The sequence below is a fragment of the Dryobates pubescens genome, chromosome W (assembly GCF_014839835.1).
Source record: "Dryobates pubescens isolate bDryPub1 chromosome W, bDryPub1.pri, whole genome shotgun sequence".
NCBI classification, from domain to species: Eukaryota; Metazoa; Chordata; class Aves; order Piciformes; family Picidae; genus Dryobates; species Dryobates pubescens.
The window spans coordinates 3,740,706-3,766,551 of record NC_071656.1 but is presented as its reverse complement, the minus strand read 5'-3'; the positions used below and the strand labels follow the sequence as shown (position 1 = coordinate 3,766,551).

The window sequence follows — 25,846 nt, the reverse complement described above, 5'->3', positions numbered from 1 at the left end:
TTGTTTATTGTGATGATCGCAAGTAGCAGGAAAGAAGGCTCGAGGTGACCTAATTGTGGCCATCCAGTATCTGAAGAGAGCCTACAAGAATGCTGGGGAGGGACTTCCTAGCATGTCAGGAAATGACAGGACTGAGGAGAATGGAATAAGACTGGGGATGGGAAGAGTCAGGCTGGATGTGAGGAAGAAATTCTTCAACGTGAGCGTGGTGAAGCCCTGGAATGGGTTGTCCAGGGAGGTGGCCGAGGCCCCATGCCTGGAAGTATTCGAGACCAAGCTGGACGAGGCTCTAACCTGCCTGACCCAGTATGAGGAGTCCCTGCCCATGGCAGTGTGGTTGGAACTAAATGATCCTTGTGGTCCTTTCCAACCCTGACTCATTCTACGAGTCTATGATTCCACATATTTTGTAACTAATTATTTGTTTGTTTTTAACGTGAGCTATTGTCAAATTTTGAATTAATTTTCTGTGGTTTTTTTTTTTTTTTTAATTTCTAAATCCATTCTTAATAAATCTGTTTAATTTTGTTTTTATTTCATTATATATATTATTTTTGTTTTCTAAGTTTTAATTTTAATATGTCTTTTCCACTACTTTTGCATAGTTTTAATTGTTTTGTTCAATTTTTAACTTCTTTTTATTGCAATTCATTTTTTGTAAATTATTTTTATGTGTTGTCTGTTTAATTCTAATTTGGTTCATTTTATTTTCTATTGAATGTTTAATGTATTTCTTTAATTATGTATTATTTTTTCTTGTTATTTGTCATTTTTAGTTATTTTCTATACTGAATTTATTAATTATTTGTATATGTTTAATATTTTTATTTTTAATCTAATTCCTTTGTTTAATCTTTAATTGATTTTGTATTCTGGTTTTTGGGGTTTTTTTGTTCTTCATTCTTTTTATAGCTAATTTTGTTTTGTGGTTTTTTTAATTAATTTTGTAATTTTTTTTTAATTATACTGTTTTAATGTATTTTTAGTTTTTACATGGTATTTTCATTTTTCACCTATACTGTTTAATTATTTATTGTTAATTTGTGTTGTTAATTGTAACCTAATTTTGACATATATATTTTTTATTCTATTCATTTTTTTTTACTAACTCTAATCTAACTTTTATATAGTGTTTCTAATTTATTTTTGTTATTTTTGTATTTTATTCTAAATTTTGTTGTTGTTCTTTAAATTTTTATTTATTTGTAACTTACGACTCGTCATTTATTATTATTTTTAACTTACTACTTGTCATTTGTTTTTAAAATTTATTTCTTGTTTACTTTCCTAATTATTATTTGTATTTTGTTGTTGTAATTTTTAAGCTGTATTTTAATTTGTTATTCTAATCGATTTTTTATTTTTTAATTTTTAATGTATTTTTTATCTAGTATTTAATCTTTTATTTTGCTTGATCTTATATTCTTTATTGTAATTATTTTTTTTGCATGTTTATTTCATTTAATCTATTTTCTATTTTAATTTTGTATTGTTGCTTTTTTATTTTGTAACCTTCTGCTTTTCTATTGATTCTTTTTTATTATTATTGTGCATTTTAACATTCTTGATGGTTTTTTTTTTATAGACTTTTTGTTTTAATCTAGTAGTCTTGATAATCCTTATTTTTTATTTATTGCTAACAATTCTTATGTTTTTGTCAACAGCTATTTTTGTCAGTAATCCTTATGATTTTTTAGTTTGTCATATTTTGTTTTTAATATTTTTAGTTTTATTGTTGCTCTTCTTGTTTATTATTCTGGTATTCAGTACTCTATTCTTTGTTTATTATTCTGTTATTTAGTACTCTGTTATTTAGTACTCTATTTTTTATATCCAGAGTTTTTGTACTTTTGTTATATTTTGGTATGTTTAAACTTTTTCTTTGCACTTGTCACCTTTTTGTTTACCATTTTAAAATTTCTTGTTCTTTGCACTTGTTACCTTTTTTGTTCACCATTTTTTTTTATTTTTTGTATTTTTTGTAATCTATGTCTAAGAAGGAAATCTAAAGACGTTACATTAGCTAAAGAATACCTTAGAAAATGAATACCTATTCACTACAAACCTTAACATTATTACAATATTACATGGAGCTCCTTTGAAATGCTTAAGCATACAACTAAGAAGGCTCGAACCAAAAGAAAATCTTACAAGGTGAACTCATTACTAAGTACTTACACCTTAGTACAATTACCATGTATTAACTACCTATGAGTACCAAATGCGTACCATTCATTACGCTTACCAGGAAAACTTAGCAAAACTCTAAATAACAAATCTCTTGAGGACATTGCAATCAGAAGTGAAGAAATTAAGAAATTAGTACTGGAACTTTAAATCAGAGAAGAGCTGTTGTCGACAAGAGTCGTACCAGAAAATTGTCCTCTGTCCAGGGGTGGAGGTAGGGGTGGGGGTGGCTAGCAAGGTGTACCCTAGTTGCTATTGTTTTTCTGTATTAGGGTCTTAACGACTTGCAGCCTATTTTGTCTGAGCAATCATTGTCCCACCCAAACTGAATTACCTGTTTTCCATTTTAATTTTCTGACCAGTAGCTGCTCCAGAAAAGGAATAAAAATAAATTTGTACTCCTAGCTGACTTAAGGCATGTCAGCCCATTAGAGCAACTGGAAGGGTTAACACATACGGTGACTGATTTGCAGTTGCTAAAGCTAATTGCTCTAGCTCTTTGCTAACCCAGGTTGTGTGGATACCTTTTAATCCCATAACTTCAGCATTTGCCATGAGCAATGGCTAGTGACCATTCTATTTATGACGGGACATAATGATAACATTGTCTCCAGTATCCACAATCATTGAAATTTGTATAATTTGTCCACAAGGGTGTCTGACAGATACAATCTGTTCCAGTTTCCCCTTCTGGATTTTTAGGGCCATATCAGGCATATCGGTGGAACCCGAGCCTTCTTTGCTCTAGGAAACCTGTTAGAAGTTTAGGCACTCGGGACTCAAATGATATTAGCTGAACAATTTCTGTCCCAACAAGCGTGCTAACAGGAGAGGTAATGGTATAGAGCATAATTTTCATAGCCCAGTCACAATCAGAATGTATTGAACCAGGAATTGTAAGGATGCCCTGTCTAGAGGTAGACAACCTGCCAATTAACAGATCACAGGGTCTGTAACCCAAAGGACCCTATCAATTGAACTTGACAACGCTTTGTGGAATCAAAGGTGATATGCAGCTGTTGGTAGTTCCGCTAGACGCTGTCAGAGGATGGCTGCGAGGGGGAGGTGCGGTCCAAGCATCCTGGTTTGGGGTTGTCGCGGGGTATCTTCGCGCTGCGGGAGCAATCTCCCTGCCTACGACAATCTAGAGTAAAATGATTAGATCTGTGACAGTGGACACTTTCGAGACTGTCCAGCAGTCAGGCAATTTTGATTTGAAGTACCTAGGTTTCCAGAAACACAATGAGTTCCACTTAGGTTGTTTCCCTTGTGCAGTGGTCGTGCTGGTGGTTTCAGGGCTGCTTCTATGGCCGTGGTTAGATACATTGCTGTTTGTCGGTGCTTCTTTTGTTGCTGCGTCCTTCGTTGTTATCCAGCAATCATGAGACAGTGGCACCTGTTGATACAATGCTGAAAACCTGTTCAGGTTTTCATTGGCATTGTCAAATGCCAAAATATCCAGCATTTTTGCCTTCATATCATGAATCAGATCTGAGTGACTTATGTAAGGTATCAACAAAGGAGCCAAATGGCCCTGATAGACCCTGCTGAGCAGTGAAAAGCACAAGGGTCAGAGTTATTGTCCTGGATTCTTGACCACTCTTTGATCGCTAAGTCCTGACTTAATTACAAAGCCTTATCAGGAAGCTGCAGTTGCTGATATGGTTTAACAAAAAGGCTCACCCCATCGAGGTGGGTAGCAGTGACACCTTGTAAAAGGTCTGCTGGCTGCCGGGGCGTGGCTTCCGAGGCATTTGCAAGTGAATTGCCACTTAATTGAGAAGTTGCAAGGCATAGTGGTGTTTGTGACCCACTTGCGTGCTGACATGAGTTGGAAGTCAGAGGGCACTGTCTTAGGATGTAGCTTTTGTGCAATCAGGATATCATCCATAGACTTACAGGTGAGAAAGTCACAATAAGGCTATTTGAATGAGAGCAAAGGCCAAACCAGAGAATTCTGGCATGCCTGGGGCCATGCATTGATACTGGTGGGTGGAGTCTGCCTTAATTGATGACTCAGTAGGCGTAGGCTTTGTTGAGACCTCTGGACATAAGTGAATTGTAAAAGAAACAATCCTTCAGATGAATAATAATCAGGTCCCAGTTCGAGGGGACTGGGAGTTGGGGGGCCAGGTTGCAAGGCACCAATCTCCTCCAGGATTGAGTTGATCGGTCTCAGACCATGTAATAAACACCATTCGCTAACAGAAGTGACAAAAAGGATTAACAAATGTATTGAAAACAACTGATTGATTACAGCAGTTGTGTATCCTGACTGTAACCCATAGGGAGCTATGGCTTGTCTAGCTTCCATTAGCATTTGTCAGTCCAGAGATTGTTAGATCTGTTGTTGACCACAGGAAACGCATATACAGGCTGTGACTACATTTCCCATAATACCTTTCCACCAACGCAATGGGACAGTTCCTGTCCCTCCCCCCTCCCCCCCGATGGTCCCATCGGGAGTCGATTGGAACCGCCGTCGAAGTGCGATACTTTGTTGAGAATGCCTGGAATGTAGGAGGCGGGGGGGGGGGGTGGGTGTGTGTATCGCAGCTGAAACCGCTGGGGGGAAGGGGCCGCTGGCACGGGCCGTTCCTGCCAGGGGCCGCTGGAGCGGGCGGTGGTGTCGGTGGGAACTAGTCTGGGTCGCGTCGGTCGGTGCCGCCTTATTCGGAGTGTCCGGTGGTGGTGGGGGCCGCGGGGGCTTGCAGGAGTCGTCGCCAAGAGGACTACCGGGCCGGGGGGGAGGGTAGGCCCTGCCGGGCCAGGCCCCGCTGGGCCAGGGGCCGCAAGGCCGGGCGCCGCCGGAATGGGCGCCGCCGGAATGGGCGCCGCCGCTGCTGGTAGGAGACACCGCCGGGGTGGCCGGGGCGGCCAGGGCGCGGTGGTGAGAATGGTGCAGTCGCGAACCTGCAAGCGCTGCTTTTTTTCCTTTTAAGAGGAGTTGTAAACTCAACAGTATCCGGCCTCCCAGTACCGGTCCTCCCATCTTCCAAGCCGTCGCCAGCGGCATCAGAGGAAGATGCTGATGAAGGGGATCGAAAACGCTGAATCACAAGCTTCGCTGCCTTTTTACGGCTTTTTCTCTGCTTGGGGCGGGCGGCAGTGGTGGCGGCTAATAAAGATGGTGTGGTCGCCAAGATGGCGGGCGTGGCGTGCCGTGCAATTTCCGCTGCGTAGTGACCTCCATTTTGATTTCGCGCACCTTATCAGTCCGTTCAGGATTCGCTTCTGCTGCTATTGACGTGGCAGGAGCAGATTTCTCCGCGCAAAAGAAACGGTAGTGAGCCGCGATTTGTGTAGAGAAGAGTAGCGGGCGATTGAAATTGTGCGGATGCTGGCAGGCAGTATGCAGGGAGAGAGGAGGGGGCGGAGGGCGGGGGATGCCTTCCGAATCTCCCGTGTCCGTCTCGGTTAGAAATAAATGCCGCAGCCGAGTCAAGAGTAAACTGCTCTGCTGTTTTCGATTGCAATGTACATGACAGTCCGTCACACGGTGCTAGTGCGAAGAGCTTCTTTTTAAGTATTTAAGCACCTCATCCCACAGCTGGGCTGCAGTCTCGTCCCGCGCTTCGGAAGTAAAAGCGCAATTGCCGCGGGGTTGATTCCGGGCGCAGGCTAATAGCCCGTCTAAGATCCCAGAATTGCCAGTAATGCCTCTCACAGAGAGAATAAGTTGGAGGGCGTTTTTGCACAGCCTCCTCTGTTTCGCGGCGTGCTTCCCCTTGCCCTCCCCGGCCGCTCGCCGGATCCAAGGTGAGATTCACTTCCTTTGTGAGCGCGCACTGCTATTTTTATCACCGGGGCAGTGCTATGCGACCGGCTTTCCGTGTCACTCGGACGTACCTCTTTATGCTGACTCGTGCAGCATCGTCAGGGCCGAGGACCCCAATCCACGTTGGGCGCCAGATTTAGCCAGGTATGGCGACGACGGAGGTTCTTGGAATCAATACAGCTGACCAATATGATCGGGTATTGATCCTTTATTGTTCCAGTATTGCAGGCCTATGGTGAAAGCATGGTGCAGTAAAGCATGGAAGGAGAGGAGACAGGACAGGCAGGAAAAGAAGAAGAAGTGCGTAGCAAGGAAACTGCTACAATTTATATAACCTTGGTATGCCTTGATGGCATGGACTCATTGGTCCCCTATGAGTGACCACACATCACACTATCATAGATTATTGGTCCAACTATGGATGACACACGAGGTTTGTTGATGCAGGTGCATGTCCTGTTGTCCCGAGATAACTCACTATGTTTCTAGCTACCAGCGTCTTGTTTTAGTTACAGTGCTGCAGGCACAGCACTGTTTTGGCATACTGGTAGCTGGCTCTGCACTTCTGCTGAGCATGGCCTACCACCATGTCAGGCTCTTAGGCCTGCACTGCCAGATTGCTCACACCACTCATAACTGGTGTTCCCACAAATACTTAAGAGAATTAGCAGTGTTGGAAGTTATCTATGGTGATTTAGATGATCAAAGTGTCTCCACAGATCCAGAAGATGTCCCATGTACACAGGCCATGTGGAGGAAAGTGATCCAAGGTGCTCCAGCATCGTATTCTAACAGCCTAGCAATGATGTACTATTTGGATGAGGATGCACGGTCTGTGGAGATTGTGTCAGCCTGGCTCCAGAATTTTGAAGATAACCTCTGTATTAACTCATTTCCACGCGCCAATGCCTCATCGACCAGGGGTACTCCAAGAAATCTGTCGCCTCCTGCCTCAGTCGGAGGGAAAGGGAGCCCCAGACACACACCACGAGGAGTACTCTGGTTTTTCCTTCGTGACCAGGGGGAGGACATGAGGAAGTGGGATGCTGAACCCACTTATAAATTGGAAGCTCGGGTCCGTAAACTGAAAGGGAAGGCAACAACTAAAAAAGGATCGTTTAAGAAAACAGCAAAGGTATCTGCTGTTAAAAGCCAAGAAAGTAATCAACAATCTCTCAGGCTCTCAGGAGAAAAAGAACAGAGGTTACACCCCTTGATCCCGATGAGGGGACCTCTGGCCAGGTACTACCCAGATCAGACAGTGAATGCTCTGATGATGACCAGGAGTAGAGGGGCCCTGCCTTCGGCCAGGAGGAGGAGAGGGACAACAGAGTGTACTGGACTGTGTGGATTCGATGGCCTGACACATCAAAGCCACAGAAATACAAGGCACTGGTAGACACAGGGGCACAGTGTACTTTGATGCCATCAAGACACAGAGGTGCTGAATCTCTTTGGATTTCTGGAGTAACAGGAGGCTGCCAGGAGCTGTCTGTGTTAGAAGCCGACGTGAGCCTAACAGGGGACAAGTGGGAAAGACATCCCACTGTGACTGGCCCAGAGGCCCCTGGCATTCTTGGTATTGATTACCTCAAGAGAGGGTACTTCAAGGATTCAAAGGGTTATAGATGGGTTTTTGGTGTGGCCACGGTGAATACAGAGAAGATCAGACAGCTGTCGACCCTGCCTGGCCTTTCAGAAAGTCCCTTCGTTGTGGGATTGCTTCAGGTTGAAGAACAACAGGTGCCAATTGCTACTAGAACAGTGCACCGACGGCAGTATCGTACAAACCGAGACTCCCTGGGTCCCATTCATGAACTGATTCACCAGCTGGAGATCCAGGGAGTGATCAGCAAAACACACTCACCTTTTAACAGCCCCGTATGGCCAGTGCCAAAATCTGATGGAGGATGGAGGTTAACTGTGGACTATCGTGGCCTGAATGAAGTGACGCCACCACTGAGTGCTGCTGAACCAGACATGCTAGAGCTCCAGTACGAGCTGGAGTCAAAGGCAGCTAAATGGTATGCTACTATTGACATTGCCAATGTGTTCTTCTCAATTCCATTGGCAGCAGAGTGCAGGCCACAGTTTGCTTTCACCTGGAGAGGGGTTCAATACACATGGAATCGATTGCCCCAGGGGTGGAAGCATAGCTCCACCATTTGTCATGGACTAATCCAGAGTGAACTGGAAAAGGGTGAGGCCCCTGAACATCTACAGTATATTGATGACATCATTGTGTGGGGTGATAACGCAAAGGAAGTGTTCGAGAAGGGAGAAAAAATCATTCAAATACTCTTAAAGGCTGGGTTTGCTATAAAGAAAAGCAAGGTCAAAGGACCTGCGCAAGAAATTCAGTTCTTGGGAATAAAGTGGCAGGATGGACGCCGTCATGTACCTATGGACGTGGTCAACAAGATAACAGCCATGTCTCCACCGTCCAACAAGAAAGAGACACAATCCTTTCTAGGCCTTGTGGGGTTCTGGAAGATGCATGTTCCAGGCTACAGTCAGCTTGTCAGCCCTCTCTATCGAGTAACTCGAAAGAAGAATCAATTTGAATGGGGCAGTGAGCAGCAGCAAGCTTTTGAACAGATCAAGCAAGAGATAGCTTGTGCAGTGGCACTTGGGCCCATTCGCACAGGACCATCGGTGCAGAATATCCTTTACACTGCAGCCGGGGAGCAGGGTCTCACTTGGAGTCTCTGGCAGAAAACACCAGGTGAAACCCGAGGTCGGCCACTGGGATTTTGGAGTAGAGGATATCGAGGATCAGAAGCCCACTATACACCAACTGAGAAGGAGATCTTAGCAGCCTATGAGGGAGTTCGAGCTGCGTCGGAAGTAGTGGGCACAGAAGCACCTCTCCTCTTAGCACCCAGGCTGCCTGTGTTGCATTGGATGTTCAGAAGAAACATCCCTTCTACTCATCATGCCACCACTGCTACATGGAGTAAGTGGGTAGCACTGATTACACAGCGAGCTCGACTGGGAAAACCAAACCACCCAGGAATTCTGGAAGAGATTATGGACTGGCCAGAAGGCAGAGATTTTGGAGCATCGCCTGAGGAAGTGGTTCGTGCCCAAGAGGCACCACCATAAAATGAATTACCTGAAGATGAAAGGCCTTACGCTCTGTTTACTGATGGATCGTGTCGTGTAGTAGGAAACCGTCGGAAGTGGAAAGCTGCTGTATGGAGTCCTACACGACAAGTTGTTGAGGCCACTGAAGGAGAAGGTGAATCAAGTCAATATGCAGAGGTGAAAGCCATCCAACTAGCTCTAGAAATTGCTGAAAGAGAAAAGTGGCCAGTACTTTATCTTTACACAGATTCTTGGATGGTGGCTAATGCCTTGTGGGGATGGCTACAGCAGTGGAAGAAGACCAATTGGCAACGCAGGGGTAAGCCTATTTGGGCTGCCTCATTGTGGCAGGACATTGCTGCTTGAGTGGAGAACATGACTCTGAGGGTACGTCATGTTGATGCTCACGTGCCTAAAAGTCATGCTAATGAAGAACATCAAAACAATGAGCATGCAGACAAGGCTGCAAGGATTGATATAGCTCAAGTGGATCTAGACTGGGAGCGAAAAGGTGAACTGTTTGTAGCTCGATGGGCCCATGAAACATAAGGACATCTAGGGAGAGATGCTACGTACAGATGGGCTCGTGACCGAGGGGTGGACTTGACCATGGAAGCCATCACACAGGTCACACATGACTGTGAAACCTGTGCTGCAATCAAGAAGGCCACCAGAGCCAAGTCTCCCTGGAACAGAGGGCGGTGGCTGGGTTTTCGCTATGGTGAGGCCTGGCAGATTGACTATATTGGACCACTGCCACGAACACGCCAAGGCAAGCGTTACATCCTCACCATGGTAGAAGCAACTACAGGCTGGTTAGAAACATACCCTGTAAATCATGCTACTGCCCGGAACACCATCTTAGGCCTTGAAAGGCAAATCCTGTGGCGGCACGGCACTCCTGAGCGAATTGAATCTGACAATGGGACTCACTTCAGAAACAATACCGTCAGCTCCTGGGCCAAGAAACATGGCATCGAGTGGGTGTATCACATTCCCTACCACCCACAGGCCTCTGGGAAGGTTGAAAGATACAATGGACTGTTAAAGACTATGTTGAAAGCATTGGGTAATGGAGCATGGAGGCACTGGGATGTAAATTTAGCAGAAGCCACTTGGCTGGTTAATTCTCGAGGATCTGCTAACCGTCCTGGTCCTGCCCAAACAGAACCCTTGCACACTGTGGGGGGGGATAAAGTCCCTGTAGTACACATGGGGAAGTGGCTAGGAAAGGCAGTGTGGGTTGCTCCTCCCATGGGGAAAGGCAAACCCATGCGTGGGATTGTCTTTGCTCAGGGGCCTGGATGTACTTGGTGCGTAATGAAAAGAAATGGGGAGACTCAGTGTGTGCCTCAAAGGGATCTAACACTGGGGGAAGGGTGATTTGGAATGTGAATAATGTGAGTTGCATGTTGCAGAAAGTAATGAAGTAAGAAGAACCCAGACTGATGAAGGTTTGCAAGGATCAAGAGTGACACAGTGATTGAGACCAGCTGGAGTTGGTGTCTAAGAACAGAATATCCTGCATCTCCTGTCTTGAATAATCCCAAGTGACATCTGAAGGACTGAGACATTGATATAAGTCTTTATATGTTGGAGTATTGAGATAGTTTAAGTATGTAGATCGGGTTGTGAATGTAAGCAAGAAGCTTTTCCTTTTGTTGTTTTAGTGTAAGAAACAAATGAGATGGTTAAATGCATTGAAATGTGTAGAACCTGAGCATGATGTAAATGGTATGGAATAAGGGGTGGAGATTGTATTGGGTTGAACTGAGCTAGAGTTAATTCTCCTCACAGTATTGTTCTAGTGCTGTGGTGTTTTGTGGGTTTTTTTTGCAGCAGTAGTTGATAACACAGCAGTGTTTTGGCTACAGCTAAATCCAGTATTCAAGCTGTGTCCTTTCAACATTTCCCTGCCCTAGGAGTACATTGAGGGGTGGGCAAAATCTTGGGAGGGGACACAGCTGAGCCAGCTGACTCAGACTGGCCAAAGAGGTATTCCATACCATATGACGTCAGCTCAGGTATAAGTAGGAAGTGAAAGAAGGAAGTGGGGGGATTCGTCTATGGTGTTTATCTTCCCGAGGAACTACCAAGCTTAGAGAGCCCTGCTTCCCGAGACCGACCACCGTCCTGCTGATGGGAAGTAGAGACTAACATCTCTCTCTCTGCTTTCTTTGCTTCCGTGCGGTCTATTGCTGTTTGCTTATTAGTGTTATTAAATTGCTCCTATCTTATCCCTGGCTTCTGTTATATTTTCTTTCCCTTCTTCCCCTCTTCACTTAAGAGGGGGAATGATAGAGCAGCTTGGTGGGTATCTGGCCTCCAGGCCAGGGCCAAACCACCACACCGTTTGAAGCTGTGCCTTTAAGGAAGGGGCACACTGGCTAAATGTTTATAAAATATTTTGGTATTCTAAACTAATTTCATTGGTAGGATTGTGGGAGGTGAGATTGTTAGTCCCAGCGCGGCTGGAACTTTCTCTCAGTTTCTCTTCCTTCGCTGTTCCTTTCGGCTGGACCGCTTCTGGGCTTCTGGGCAACTAAGATAAGATACTAACTCCTGTGCCAGGCTTCTCTTTCTTTCTTGCCCTGTTAACCGTCCTTATCTCTTTTCTACCTCTTTTGGGGGAGAAGGTGATCTTGAAGGTGATGTTCTGAAAATGGTTCAGTGAAAGCATGCCATAAAAAGTAGGTATGGGAGTAGCAATTAAAGGTACAATGGCTTATGCTGTTTTGCCATTTAAAAACACAGCACCAAAGCTTGCATACTTGAGATATTTTCACCTGAATTAAAATATTGAAATTTTTTTTACAAAATTAGTCACAATAAATATTTTCATTATTATAAGCTAATATTTTATAGAAATTGAAGATCATAACTGTTTTAAAGATCATAATTGTTTTACAGAAATGAATGTATTATTACAAATTAATAACTTACATCTCTTTGGTTACTTTTGAAATAAGGAATCAAACTGTAATAAAAGAAAGAAAATTAATTAAGTTAATCAATGGGAAAATGTATGGATATGTATATAATTCCCATATCAAATTTCCCTGTATTTGATGCCTTGTTTTCCATAAATCATTAGGGATCCATTCAGGAAAACAGATTCAGGCCAATGAAATCACTTTGCTTTGGTGTATAATCTACAGATAAAACTAATAATTTGATAAAATATAAATTACAAACTGTAAAAATCAGATACACAAAGTTCTCCAGCAAATTGCAGACAATATTTTAACACACAATAACATGAAGCAGAACAATACCTTTTCTGCCAGGTTTCATTTCACCTTCGTGATCCATCCAATATTCTCTAATATCAATTAAGACTTTCCCTTTAAAGTCACGAACACTGACATATCTCATTTTTCCAATCTGTCAAAACAATAAAATTATATCTTTTAGATATGTTACATATTACAGCATTCACTTTACCAGCAGCATCAGCCTTGGACATGTGATATTGCACACTGCAGTGTATTTTAGACACCAGAGAAACAAGTAGATCATGAGCTTAATCCATAGCAGTTAGTAGACAAGTAATGACAATATGAATGGATGAACAATTTAAGACCACTTGCATATTCAATGCTCAGTGCAAAAGTGGCTCCCCTAGAATAAAAATATCTATATACTTAACAGAATAAAATCCACTATTCCACTGGTTACTAAAATAAAATTTTGCCTCTATTATATCCTGTTGCTAAAAGACTATTGCCTTGTCCAGGTAATTGCTAAAAGATATTAAAGAGATTAAACGGGCCTCATTACTGAACCCTGGGGAGCACCATTAGTGATGGGCCACCCACTGGATTTAATTCCATCCCCCACTAACTTTTGGCCTGGCCATCCAGCCAGTTTTTAACCCAGCGAAGCATCCACCCAAGCCATAAGCAGCCAGTTTCTCCAGGGGGATGCTGTGGGAAATGGCCTCACCAGTGCCCAGTACAGGGGGATAATCATTTCCCTACTCCTGCTGGTCACACTATTCCTGATACAGGCCAGGATGCCATTGACCTTCTTGGCCAACTGGGCACTCTGCTGGCTCATGTTCAGCTGGCTGTCAATCAGCACCTCTAGGTCTTTCTCTGCCAGGTAGCTTTCCAGCCACTCTGCCCCAAGCCTGGAGTGCTGCATGGGGTTGTTTTGACCAAAGCACAGGACCTGGACCTTAGCCTTGTATGAGGATTAACAACTGTCCTCAGCCCATCAATCCAGCCTGTCAGGGTCCCTCTGCAGAGACTTCCTACCTTCAAGCAGATCAACACTCCCACCCAATTTAGTGTCATCTGCAAACTTACTGAGGGTGCTCTAGATCCCCTCATCCAGATCATTGATTGTGAGTGTAACTTTATATCCTTAATACTGGAATATGAAGGATATAAAGTGATATTGGTGTTAGAGCCACTGTTGTGAGGGCAGCTGCTGGACATGTGCAGAGTGCATGATTCCTTAACTGACCAATTCCTTAGCATGCTGCATAGAGCAAAACAATAACATTCCACATGAGCCAAGAACAACATCCTCACATTGGCACCCTTTGATTGGAACATGCTGCAGAAGCCACCTCCTTGACATGCTGGCACCTCTTATTGGGAAAAGATTGTAGTTTATATATGTGGTTGTAATTTACTGGTTAAGGGATTGTGGTAGGTTGAGAGAGGGCTTAGCTCTCCCTCCTCCACAGAGTAAGAAACCACAACTAGCCCAGTCGAAAGAGCAAGCTATATATTTACAAGCATATATGGAAAGCAGGTTATATATAACACAATATATACAGGTATTTACAATATATACACAGAAATATACAGCAAAGAGAAATAACACAACAAAAATCCCTCCCTCGGGGAGGGATCCCCTCCTTGGAACCCCCTCTCTCTCCCCCCCTACCTCCCCTTTTCCCAAAAAAGGGGTTAGAGAGAGAGAAAGGCGAGTTACTAAGGAAAAGAGTTGTTAGTAAGCTTCAAAAGCCCATGCAGGATTAGTTTTTGCTTATCTGAAGGCCAACTCCAGCAGTTCGCAGAGAAGCAGGCAGGGAGAACAGGCTGAAAACGCCAACTCCCCCAACTCCCCAAACCGAACTGAACCGAGGAAAAAAAAAAAAATTCCAACTGCTTCACAATCTAAAGCTGGATTTTTGTTTATCAACCAATGAAATTCGTTTAGAATATCAGAATGTTTTGGTTCTAGTACCGAAAACATTTAGCCAGTGTCTCAGCACTGCTTGTTCTTAAAGGCACAGTGTCAAACGGTCACAGGGATTGAAAACAAAGAGTACAAAAAACAGCCACTCTGAACAATAGTTATATTGGGTTAGGGACTTAGGTAGGAATGGCTTTGTTTAGGGCTTCTCAAGGAACTTTGGAAAGGGATATTTGGTTAGGGCTGATAGGGACTTCTGCTTCTGATAGCTTGCTACTTCGTCTGGTAAGGGCTTTAGTGTAGGGATCCTACGAGAGATATGCTCAGGACTTCTGTAAGCTGATTCGTCTGTTAAAGGTTTCCAGGATTTCTACTGTAAGTGGGGCTCTGAGACTCTGTAATGGAAAGGGGAAAATATAACAAAAGCCAGCTATAAGAGAAGGGCCACGAGAATAATCAGAGGGCTGGAGCACCTCTCCTATGAGGACAGAGTGAAGGAGTTGGGGCTGTTCAGTCCGGAGAAGAGAAGGCTGCGAGGTGACCTAATTGTGGCCTTCCAGTATCTGAAGGGGGCCTACAAGAAGGCTGGGGAGGGACTTTTCAGCATATCAGGTAGTGATAGGACTAGGGGGAATGGAATGAAGCTGGATGTGGGGAGATTCAGGCTGGACGTGAGGAGGAAGTTCTTCACCATGAGAGTGGTGAAGCCCTGGAATGTGTTGTCCAGGGAGGTGGTTGGGGCGCCGTCCCTGGAGGTGTTTAAGACCAGGCTGGATGAGGCTCTGGCCAGCCTGATCTAGTGTGGGGTGTCCCTACCCAGGGCAGGGGGGTTGGAACTAGATGATCCTTGTGGTCCCTTCACACCCTGACTGATACTATGATACAAATGCCCAACAAAGCCGTTCTATCACTCTCCCTTAGATGGACAGGGGAAAGGGAAAAATATAACAAAAGGCAGCTATAAGATAGAAGCAATTTAATAATAATGATAAACAAAAGCAAGACTGTGCAAAAGTGAAAAGCAGAGAGAGATATTAGTCTCTACTTCCCATCAGCAGGACGATGCTCGGTCTCTCTGCACGTGGTGGTTCCAATGGAGGAAAGATGCCATGGACAAATCCCCCTCCCCATTTCCTTCTTTCACATTGTTCTTATATCTGAGCTGGTGTCATATGGCACAGAATACCCCTTTGGGCAATTTGGGTCAGCTGGCACAGCTGTGAAGCCTGATCACTGAGTGGGGAGAGTGGGGGTAAATAGTTGAAGAGCCTTACTGGAGAGAATGTGAGAGGTAGGCCTGTGAGTCTGTACTTGCATAGAGTTGTCACAGAGATTTTAAAGGAAGAATAAGGAGACTAAAGGACAAAGGAAACATTTCCCTGGACTTGAACTTGAGGAAGTCAAGGGAGTCACTCTCTGCCACAGAACGTGGGCTAGAAAATGAGGGGATTGAGAGCCTGTGGGTTAAAATCAGAGGGCAGCCTAACAAATCTGACATCCTGGTTGTAGTCTGTTACAGACCACCCAACCAGGATGAGGAGGCTGATGAATTGTTCTACAAACAACTGGAGGCTGTCTCAAGATCATCAGATCTTGTCCTTGTGGGTGACTTTAACCTGCCAGGTATCTGCTGGGAACTTAATTCAGCAGAGAGGAGGCAGTCCAGAAGATTCCTGGAGCGAATGGAGGACTGCTTCCTGATGCAGCTGTTAAGTGAGCCTACCAGGGGACGGGCTCTGCTTGACCTGCTGTTCTCCAATAGGGAAGGGTTGGTGGGAGATGTGATCGTGGGAGGCTGCCTAGGGTGCAGTGACGACGAGATAGTGAAGTTTCCAATATGCAGGGAGATAGGGAGGACCACCAACAGAATCATAGACATATGTGGAATCATAGACTCGTAGAATGAGTCAGGGTTGGAAAGGACCACAAGGATCATTTAGTTCCAACCACACTGCCATGGGCAGGGACTCCTCATACTGGGTCAGGCAGGTTAGAGCCTCGTCCAGCTTGGTCTCGAATACTTCCAGGCATGGGGCCTCGGCCACCTCCCTGGACAACCCATTCCAGGGCTTCACCACGCTCACGTTGAAGAATTTCTTCCTCACATCCAGCCTGACTCTTCCCATCCCCAGTCTTATTCCATTCTCCTCAGTCCTGTCATTTCCTGACATGCTAGGAAGTCCCTCCCCAGCATTCTTGTAGGCTCTCTTCAGATACTGGATGGCCACAATTAGGTCACCTCGAGCCTTCTTTCCTGCTACTTGCGATCATCACAATAAACAACAGCAGAAGAATCAAGACCATGTGGAAACAGCATTTCCCATGAAACGGAACATCAATCATCTGGGATCACAAACATGATTCAGAAGAATGTACCATGGCACCATGCGAATTAGGACTGACTATTATGGTTGTTTGATAACTTTGTCTTCTAACTTTGTCTTCTCTCTTGTTAACTAAGTGTGCCTCTGAATGCAGACATCCTAGGGGATAAAGTTTCATCTTCACATTTTGCCAAACACAAACTGAACCAAAACAAAATCAAAACAAAACAAAACAAAACAAAAAAAAAAGGGGGGGAAAGAGAGAACACCCCCATAGCAGAAAAAATTAGCTCATGGTAACCCTAGAGATGCTGTAACCCTAGAAACATCAACCCTAGAAGTGCTGTAACCCTCTCACCACAAGACACACAGCACAACTGTCATGAAAATGACAACCAGCAAACCTGCTTAGCACTGACCTCAACGACTGTCACGATGATCCAAGATGTCAACAGAAAGCATCTAACTTCTAACTGAGTGTCGTGACTGCTTAACTGTTGCGTGAACATTAAGAGATTAGAATTACTAGGATGAGCAAAAACACGTTATTTTGTGTAACTTTATATTGGGCAATGCAATGAAGCTCTTTTTGCTCTTGCTGTTTGCCTGCAAGTTTTCTGTCTGTGAAGCTAGAGCCTGGCCAGATCTACCTTTACAGATCAAAGAAATCTTGCTACCATTAAACAATTCATGATTTTTGACCATCCTAGAGAAAGATGCAACATAACTCTAAGGCAGATTGTAAAAGACAGTGCTAAGGATTACATTTGTGCCTCAATCTCTGTATGCAATGTGTTCAGGCATAATCAAGTCTTCTCTGTCAATAAGAGGAGTGAAATGTAAAGATCGGAACTATCAAGATCTAAGTTCTTCTTTACAATGTCTGTTATCTTTGACCATGTATTATGCCAGCTCTGTTAGAACATTGTAACTAGCTCAACTTAAGCTTTGTGCCTTGTACAGGTTACATCAGTCTGTTAGACATGCTGCACCGCAGAACTTTTGCTCTTGCTCTACAGCTTAGCTTTACCTTGCTTGCTTCTGTGTATGCAAGTAATGTCCTGTATGGGATGAGACTAACTCCCTTGACCAGATTGCTCACAAAAACAAAAAGGGGGATTTGTGGGAACACCAGTGACGAGCAGTGTGAGCAATCTGGCAGTGCAGGCCTAAGAGCCTGACATGGTGGTAGGCCATGCTCAGCAGAAGTGCAGAGCCAGCTATCAGTATGCCAAAACAGTGCTGTGCCTGCAGCACTGTAACTAAAACAAGACACTGGTAGCTAGAAACATAGTGAGTTATCTCGGGACAACAGGACATGCACCTGCATCAACAAACCTCGTGTGTCATCCATAGTTGGACCAATAATCTATGATAGTGTGATGTGTGGTCACTCATAGGGGACCAATGAGTCCATGCCAACAAGGCATACCAAGGTTATATAAATTGTAGCAGTTTCCTTGCTACGCACTTCTTCTTCTTCTTTTCCTGCCTGTCCTGTCTCCTCTCCTTCCATGCTTTACTGCACCATGCTTTCACCATAGGCCTGAGCCATAGGCCTGCAATACTGGAACAATAAAGGATCAATACCCGATCATATTGGTCAGCTGTATTGATTCCAAGAACCTCCGTCGTCGCCATATGTTGTAGTTTGAGCTGGGTGCCCCCCTGGTGCATTCACTTCCTGTGTCCAGAAGTCCAGCCCAGAGGGATGGACACAGGAAATTGTGTATTTCCTACCATAATTCTTTGCACCACTATAAGATCCAGTGCGGAGTCTGGCACTTCCTCTTTCCTTCCCTCTCCGAGACTTGGTAACTGGGGGAGAGATCTCCCGGCCATGGGCCTGATTGGGCCCAAGGCCACAGGGGGATGGGCAGTCTCAGGCCTGGCCAGCTGAGACTAGCCCAGCAGAGGGAGGGGGAAGAAGGAGCCCTGGGGGTTTTGGATGCACCCTCAGGTGGGGATGGGATCTTTCTTTGTCACTGCGCTTTGGGTTTTCTGTAACATTCACCGCTTTCTATTTAAACTTTCATCACTTTTGCAATCCGTTTGTCTGAGTCGTTATTTCTGCCTGTGGTGGGGAGGGGGTCTGCCCCAACCCATTACACCATACCTGGCTAAAAGTATTGGATTCCTTCATCTGCAGTATTCCACTTCCCTAGGGAACTCATAAGGTCCTCCTTGCATGGGTACCTGGCCCTCACACTTAGCAGGAGTCGTCTCCAGAGGCTGCATATGCCTGTCTCCTTTGCAATGCCTTTCTCAATACCTCTGTTTCTAGCAATGGGTCCCAGTTGTTGGGCCTCTTACCCTTCCAGCAGTTGGCTGTCAGCCCCATTATCCCAGCACCGGAGCAGCCAAGCAGCAATTCGCTCTCCTGGCTGGCGACTGTAATCCTTGCGTATGTCCCTCAGTTCTGCTGAGGTTAGGGACCGGGTTGTCTCTGCTTCTTGTTTAATCACTTGCTCTGATTTCCCACTTGATGGACCAGCCTCTTGATCATAATCTTCCTCATCCCTTATCAATTGATGAGAGGGACCTGTTGACCTCCTTGTCCACTGCTTCTTTTTTACGACTGGAGCAATCTCCCTGGTTGCTGTTTGGGTCCCCATCTCCACCATAGTATCCTCAGGTAGTGTTTGGGTGCCTGCCTCAGCCATAGTCCTCATAGAGTATTGAACTGTGGCTCAGTAAGCGCAGGCCAGGCCCCAGTAGAGTGCAAGAAGTTGTTTGTTCTCATTGGGATAAGTGAGGCACCCTTCTATCAGATGGCAAGTCAGTTTAGTGGGATTGCTCGCCTCTTCTGGGGTAAAGTCCCAGGCTATGGGAGATGATAACCGTCCTAGGAATCTGCCCAAGTCCTTCCACACACCCTGCCACCCAGGGACTGACTGCTTCAGGGCACACTTCAATATATCCCCACCCAAAGACTGTCTCTTTTCATACCATGATGGCATCAAACTCCACAAAACCCGCAACATGCCAGTGATGTTGATTAGCAATACTAGAGAGCTCACGTAAGGATGGATCAAAATCTTGGGGGCCTGCATAATAAAATTCTCTACATTCATTTCGGGTGGGGAGACAGAGATGATGACCTCTCTAGCATAGCTCCCACAAATCAGCAGCCCTACAATCAGAAGAAAGAAACACATAGCCATTATCTGTTTCGGCATGTTCCTAAACAAATGAAGCATTTCCAAAACAAAGCAGAAGTTACCAGCAAGCCACGTGACCAGCACAGAAGCCTGTAGCAGAAGGAAGCTTATAGAAAAAAAACCTGCAGAAACTACAGCTAGTTTCGTTATATTTTCGTTTCCCAGCCAACGCACCAAAAAGGACTGTGGTGGTTTGGCCCTGGCCTGGAGGCCAGATACCCACCAAGCCGCTCTATCATTCCCCCTCTTAAGTGAAGAGGGGAAGAAGGGAAAGAAAATATAACAGAAGCCAGGGATAAGATAGGAGCAATTTAATAACACTAATAAGCAAACAGCAATAGACCGTGCGGAAGCAAAGAAAGCAGAGAGAGAGATGTTAGTCTCTACTTCCCATCAGCAGGACGGTGGTCGGTCTCGGGAAGCAGGGCTCTCTAAGCTTGATGGTTCCTCGGGAGGATAAACGCCATAGACGAATTCCCCTGACTTCCTTCTTTCACTTCCTACTTATACCTGAGCTGACATCATATGGTATGGAATACCTCTTTGGCCAGTCTGAGTCAGCTGGCTCAGCTGTGTCCCCTCCCAAGATTTTGCCCACCCCTCAATGTACTCCTGGGGCAGGAAAATGTTGAAAGGACACAGCATGAATACTGGATTTAGCTGTAGCCAAAACACTGCTGTGTTATCAACTACTGCTGCAAAAAAAACCACACCACCACAGCACTAGAACAATACTGTGAGGAGAATTAACTCCAGCTCAGTTCAACCCAATACAAACGGTCACAGTCCACCCCTTCTAAACAATTTCATTGGTCGTCCGTACTGTCCATCCAATCGGAAACAATATTTACAGTTTGTGAGTAATGTTCATAGTCCGTTCCGGCTATACTCAGATGTAGACTATTCAGAAGTCCAAGAAAATCAGGAAATAAGAAAATGGAAACAGCTTGTCTCTCTGCAGACAAAGTGAAGAAAAGGGAAATAGCCACACAGGGACTCTCAGTTGACTCAGGGTTCTCAGGGTTCTCAGGGTTTGTGCACCGTAGATTCTTCAGGGATTCTTCCTTTGGATGTGATGTAGCTGTACAACAGTCTGAAATTAAACTCTTTCAGCTAAAGTTAAATTTCTTTGTGGGATACACTGAATTTCACCATTCTCTTGCATTACCCAGTAAGTGTGACCCGGACCTTCTGCTGAAACCACCCCTCGGACAGGTTTAGCCTCTCCTGAGGGCGAAAATACCCAAACAGTTTTACCTAACAGATTCTTTTCTCTAACAACAGGAACTCTATCACCTTCTGCTTTCTGTAGCAGATCTGAATGTGCCGGTCCAGCTCGGTTCACTGAACCTCTACTATTCACCAGCCAGGTTGCTTGTGCTAAATGTTTCTCCCAGTTTTTCAAAGATCCACCTCCCATGGCTTTGAGAGTGGTCTTCAACAAACCATTGTAGCGTTCAATCTTCCCTGCAGCTGGTGGCCGTTTGACACTGTGCCTTTAAGGAAGGGGCACACTGGCTAAATGTTTGTAAAATATTTTGGTATTCTAAACGAATTTCATTGGCCAAGGATTGTGGGAATCCTAAGCCACAAGACATTGCTGATCGAATCGAGAGAATTCCAGTGAAAGTGAGACACATTGATGCTCACATTCCTAAGAGCAAAGCTACTGAGGAACAGCAACACAACCATCAGGCAGATTTAGCTGCAAGAGTTTCTCAAGTAGACAAGGACTCTGAACTTGATCTCGACTGGAAACACCGAGGTGAGATATTCTTAGCTCGGTGGGCTCACGATTCATCAGGACATCAAGGCAGAGATGCAACATATCAATGGGCTCGTGACAGATCCATAGACATTTCCATGGATGCTATCACAGAAGTCATCCATGACTGTGACATTTGTCCTGCTATTAAGCAGGCAAAACGAATTAAGCCATTGTGGTATGGTGACACATGGTCCAAGTACAGATATGGTGAAGCTTGGCAGATTGACTACATCACTCTACCACGTTCTCGTTCTGGTAAGCAGTACGTGCTTACTATGGTAGAGGCAAACACTGGATGGCTGGAAACTTATGCAGTTCCACATGCAACTGCATGCAACACCATTCTCGGTCTGGAGAGACAGATCCTGTGGAGACACGGAACTCCAGAGAGGATTGAGTCAGACAACGGAACTCATTTCAAGAACAACCTTGTAAAGAGCGGGGCAAAAGAGCACGGTATTGAGTGGATTTTCCACATTCCTTACTATGCACCAGCTGCAGGGAAGATTGAACGCTACAACGGTTTGTTGAAGACCACTCTCAAAGCCATGGGAGGTGGATCTTTGAAAAACTGGGAAAAGCATTTAGCACAAGCAACCTGGCTGGTGAATAGTAGAGGCTCAGTGAACCGAGCTGGACCGGCACATTCAGATCTGCTACTGTAATGGGTTGGGGCAGACCCCCTCCCCACCACAGGCAGAAATAACGACTCAGACAAACGGATTGCAAAAGTGATGAAAGTTTAAATAGAAAGCAGTGAATGTTACAGAAAACCCAAAGCGCAGTGACAAAGAAAGATCCCATCCCCACCTGAGGGTGCATCCAAAACCCCCAGGGCTCCTTCTTCCCCCTCCCTCTGCTGGGCTAGTCTCAGCTGGCCAGGCCTGAGACTGCCCATCCCCCTGCGGCCTTGGGCCCAATCAGGCCCATGGCCGGGAGATCTCTCCCCCAGTTACCAAGTCTCGGAGAGGGAAGGAAAGAGGAAGTGCCAGACCCCACCGCAAAATTTATAGTGGTGCAAGGGATTATGGTAGAAATACCTAATTTCCTGAGTCCACCCACTGGGATGGACTTCTGGACACAGGAAACACCCCTGTAGCAGAGGGCACCCAGCCCAAACTACGACAGGAGCCACCCCTTATTTCATACCATAATCCCTGCACCCAAACACATCATCAGATCAGAAAACTTCTGATGACATGTCCGGCGGAGTCCATATCTTCATCTGGGCGTCCACTCAAACAGTCTCTCATTCAGGCTCAAGCATCAGTCCATTCCAGTTGTTCTTCCTCATGTGATGGAACCTCCCAGCGACGCAGTCCTTCTCCTGCAGTGTGAATTCCTTGTGGACTCCTTGGGACATCCTGGTCACCTGGAAATACCTCACAACTTCTCAGCCAAGCCTTTACTCTCCTATTCAGCGGCAAATTCTCCACCCCTGGGGCAGGCCAGTCGGAACAATCCGGCTCCACGACTGCCTTTTTCAATCCATCCAGGGTGCCGCAGCCAACGGCTTTCACGCGGACCAAAGCTACACGGATGCATGTCAGAGGCACTCCGCACCCCCCGGCTGGCGCTCGCGTACCGAGGCAGGACAGCATCCGGCTGCACAACCTCCACCCCCGGAAGAGGGAGGAGCTGCGCCACAGCCCACTGAAGAAGCAGGGAGGCGGAGCCAGGTGCTCGGCGCCATTTTCGGAACACGTCCGAAAACACCAGGGAAAGATTTACAGCTGCCGCCGCCGCCTGAACGCAGCCCGGCTCGGGCGGTGCCGCCGCCGCCGCTTGAACGCGGCCCAGTCCGGCCCCCGCCGTCTCTGTCAACGCGATGCAGAGTCCAAGTCACCTCCAGCAGTCGCTTGCCCGCTCGCCGCGGGTGTCCGCCCCCCGCAGCGGCCGCGGGCTGACCACGCTCTGCTTGCCGCTGCCCCTCCTCCGCTCCCTGCCGCTCCGCAGAGAACGAGGAGAAGGCAGGTCTCGCCTTCTTAGGCTACTCGAGCATTCTTAAGCTACCCTGGGCAGAAAGTCACAGAAAGAACCACCCCTCGCTGTTCCCAAGCAACAGTAGGGACTTCCATGCCATCAGCCACGCACCAGCTATCCTTCTGCAGTCCACAGGAGTTCACACAGTCGCCCCGGTAACACAAAACCTGAGCCCCAGCTTCTCAAACCCAAACCGACGCCCAGAACTAAATTTAAACTCTCCATCTTTTGCAATCCGAGCTGCAGTTGGCCCCACGTTGGCGCGCCAAAATGTAATGGGTTGGGGCAGACCCCCTCCCCACCACAGGCAGAAATAACGACTCAGACAAACGGATTGCAAAAGTGATGAAAGTTTAAATAGAAAGCAGTGAATGTTACAGAAAACCCAAAGCGCAGTGACAAAGAAAGATCCCATCCCCACCTGAGGGTGCATCCAAAACCCCCAGGGCTCCTTCTTCCCCCTCCCTCTGCTGGGCTAGTCTCAGCTGGCCAGGCCTGAGACTGCCCATCCCCCTGCGGCCTTGGGCCCAATCAGGCCCATGGCCGGGAGATCTCTCCCCCAGTTACCAAGTCTCGGAGAGGGAAGGAAAGAGGAAGTGCCAGACCCCACCGCAAAATTTATAGAGGTGCAAGGGATTATGGTAGAAATACCTAATTTCCTGAGTCCACCCACTGGGATGGACTTCTGGACACAGGAAACACCCCTGTAGCAGAGGGCACCCAGCCCAAACTACGACAGCTACAGAAAGCAGAAGGTGATAGAGTTCCTGTTGTTAGAGAAAAGAATCTGTTAGGTAAAACTGTTTGGGTATTTTCGCCCTCAGGAGAGGCTAAACCTGTCCGAGGGGTGGTTTCAGCAGAAGGTCCGGGTCACACTTATTGGGTAATGCAGGAGAATGGTCAAATTCAGTGTATTCCTCAAAGAAATTTAACTTTAGCTGAAAGAGCTTAATTTCAGACTGTTGTACAGCTACAACGCGCCCAAAGGAAGAATCCCTGAGGAATCTACAGTGCACGAACCCTGAGAACCCTGAGAGCCCTGAGTCAACTGAGAGTCCCTGTGTTCCTGTTTGCCTTTCCTTCACTTCGTCTGCGGAGAGACAAGCTGGTTTTCATTCTCTTATTTCCTGACTTTTTTGGACTTCTGAATCATCTACATCTGAGTATAGCCGGAACGGACTATGAACTTTACTCACGAACTGTAAATATTGTTTCCGATTGGATGGACAGTAGGAACGGCCAATGAAATTGTTTAGAAGGGGTGGACTGTGGCCGTTTGACACTGTGCCTTTAAGGAAGGGGCACACTGGCTAAATGTTTGTAAAATATTTTGGTATTCTAAACGAATTTCATTGGCCAAGGATTGTGGGAGGTCGGATTGGACCCGGGGGAGCTGGGAACTTTCTCTCAGTCTTCCTTCCTTCGCTGTCCCTTTCGGCTGGATCTGCTTCTGGGCTTCTTGCCAAGAGATAAGAACTAACTCACTTCCTGTAACAGGCCTGTCCGCTTCTTCCCCTGTCCTGCTAACCATCCTCGTCTCTTCTTCTACCTCTTTGGGGGAGAAGGGAGGTAGGGGGTGAAGAGGGCACAGGGGGAAGCCCCCTCTGTGGGGGGTCTGGTTTCTCGTTGAGTTCATTTGCTGTATATTCTGGTATATATTGTAAAATACCTGTATTTGTTGTGTTACATAGAATCTGTTTCCTTGTAAAATATAATCTCATTTCTCCGACTGGGTTTAGCCGTGGTCTCTCTCTCAGTGGGGGAGGGAAAGCAGAGCCTTTCCTTTCAAACCACCACATGCATAGTAAGGAATATGGAAAATCCACTCAATGCCGTGCTCTTTTGCCCAGCTCTTTACAAGGTTGTTCTTGAAGTGAGTTCCGTTGTCTGACTCAATCCTCTCTGGAGTTCCGTGTCTCCACAGGATCTGTCTCTCCAGACTGAGAATGGTGTTGCGTGCAGTTGCATGTGGAACTGCATAAGTTTCCAGCCTTCCAGTGTTTGCCTCTCCCATAGTAAGCACGTATTGCTTACCAGAACGAGAACGTGGTAGAGTGATGTAGTCAATCTGCCAAGCTTCACCATACCTGTACTTGGACCATCTGTCACCATGCCACAAGGGCTTAATTCGCTTTGCCTGCTTAATAGCAGCACAAATGTCACAGTCATGGATGACTTGTGTGATGGCATCCATAGAAATGTCTATGGATCTCTCACGAGCCCATTGGTATGTTGCATCTTTGCCTTGATGTCCTGATGAATCGTGAGCCCACAGAGCTAAGAATATCTCACCTCAGTGCTTCCAATCGAGATCAAGTTCAGAGTCCTTGTCTACTTGAGAAACTCTTGCAGCTAAATCTGCCTGATGGTTGTGTTGCTGTTCCTCAGTAGCTTTGCTCTTAGGGAT

The 25,846-nt window shown here is 45.9% G+C and overlaps 1 protein-coding gene across 1 annotated transcript in view; it reads right to left on the bottom strand.

Annotated features, from left to right (window-relative positions):
• The window catches only part of LOC128899331 (activated RNA polymerase II transcriptional coactivator p15-like), an 89,324-nt gene that overhangs the window by 37,817 nt on the left and 25,661 nt on the right, over positions 1-25,846 (bottom strand). Inside the window, exon 4 of the mRNA XM_054177730.1 lies at positions 12,328-12,436. Coding sequence (XP_054033705.1) covers positions 12,328-12,436 — 109 coding nt within the window. The remainder of the gene's footprint in view (positions 1-12,327; positions 12,437-25,846) is intronic.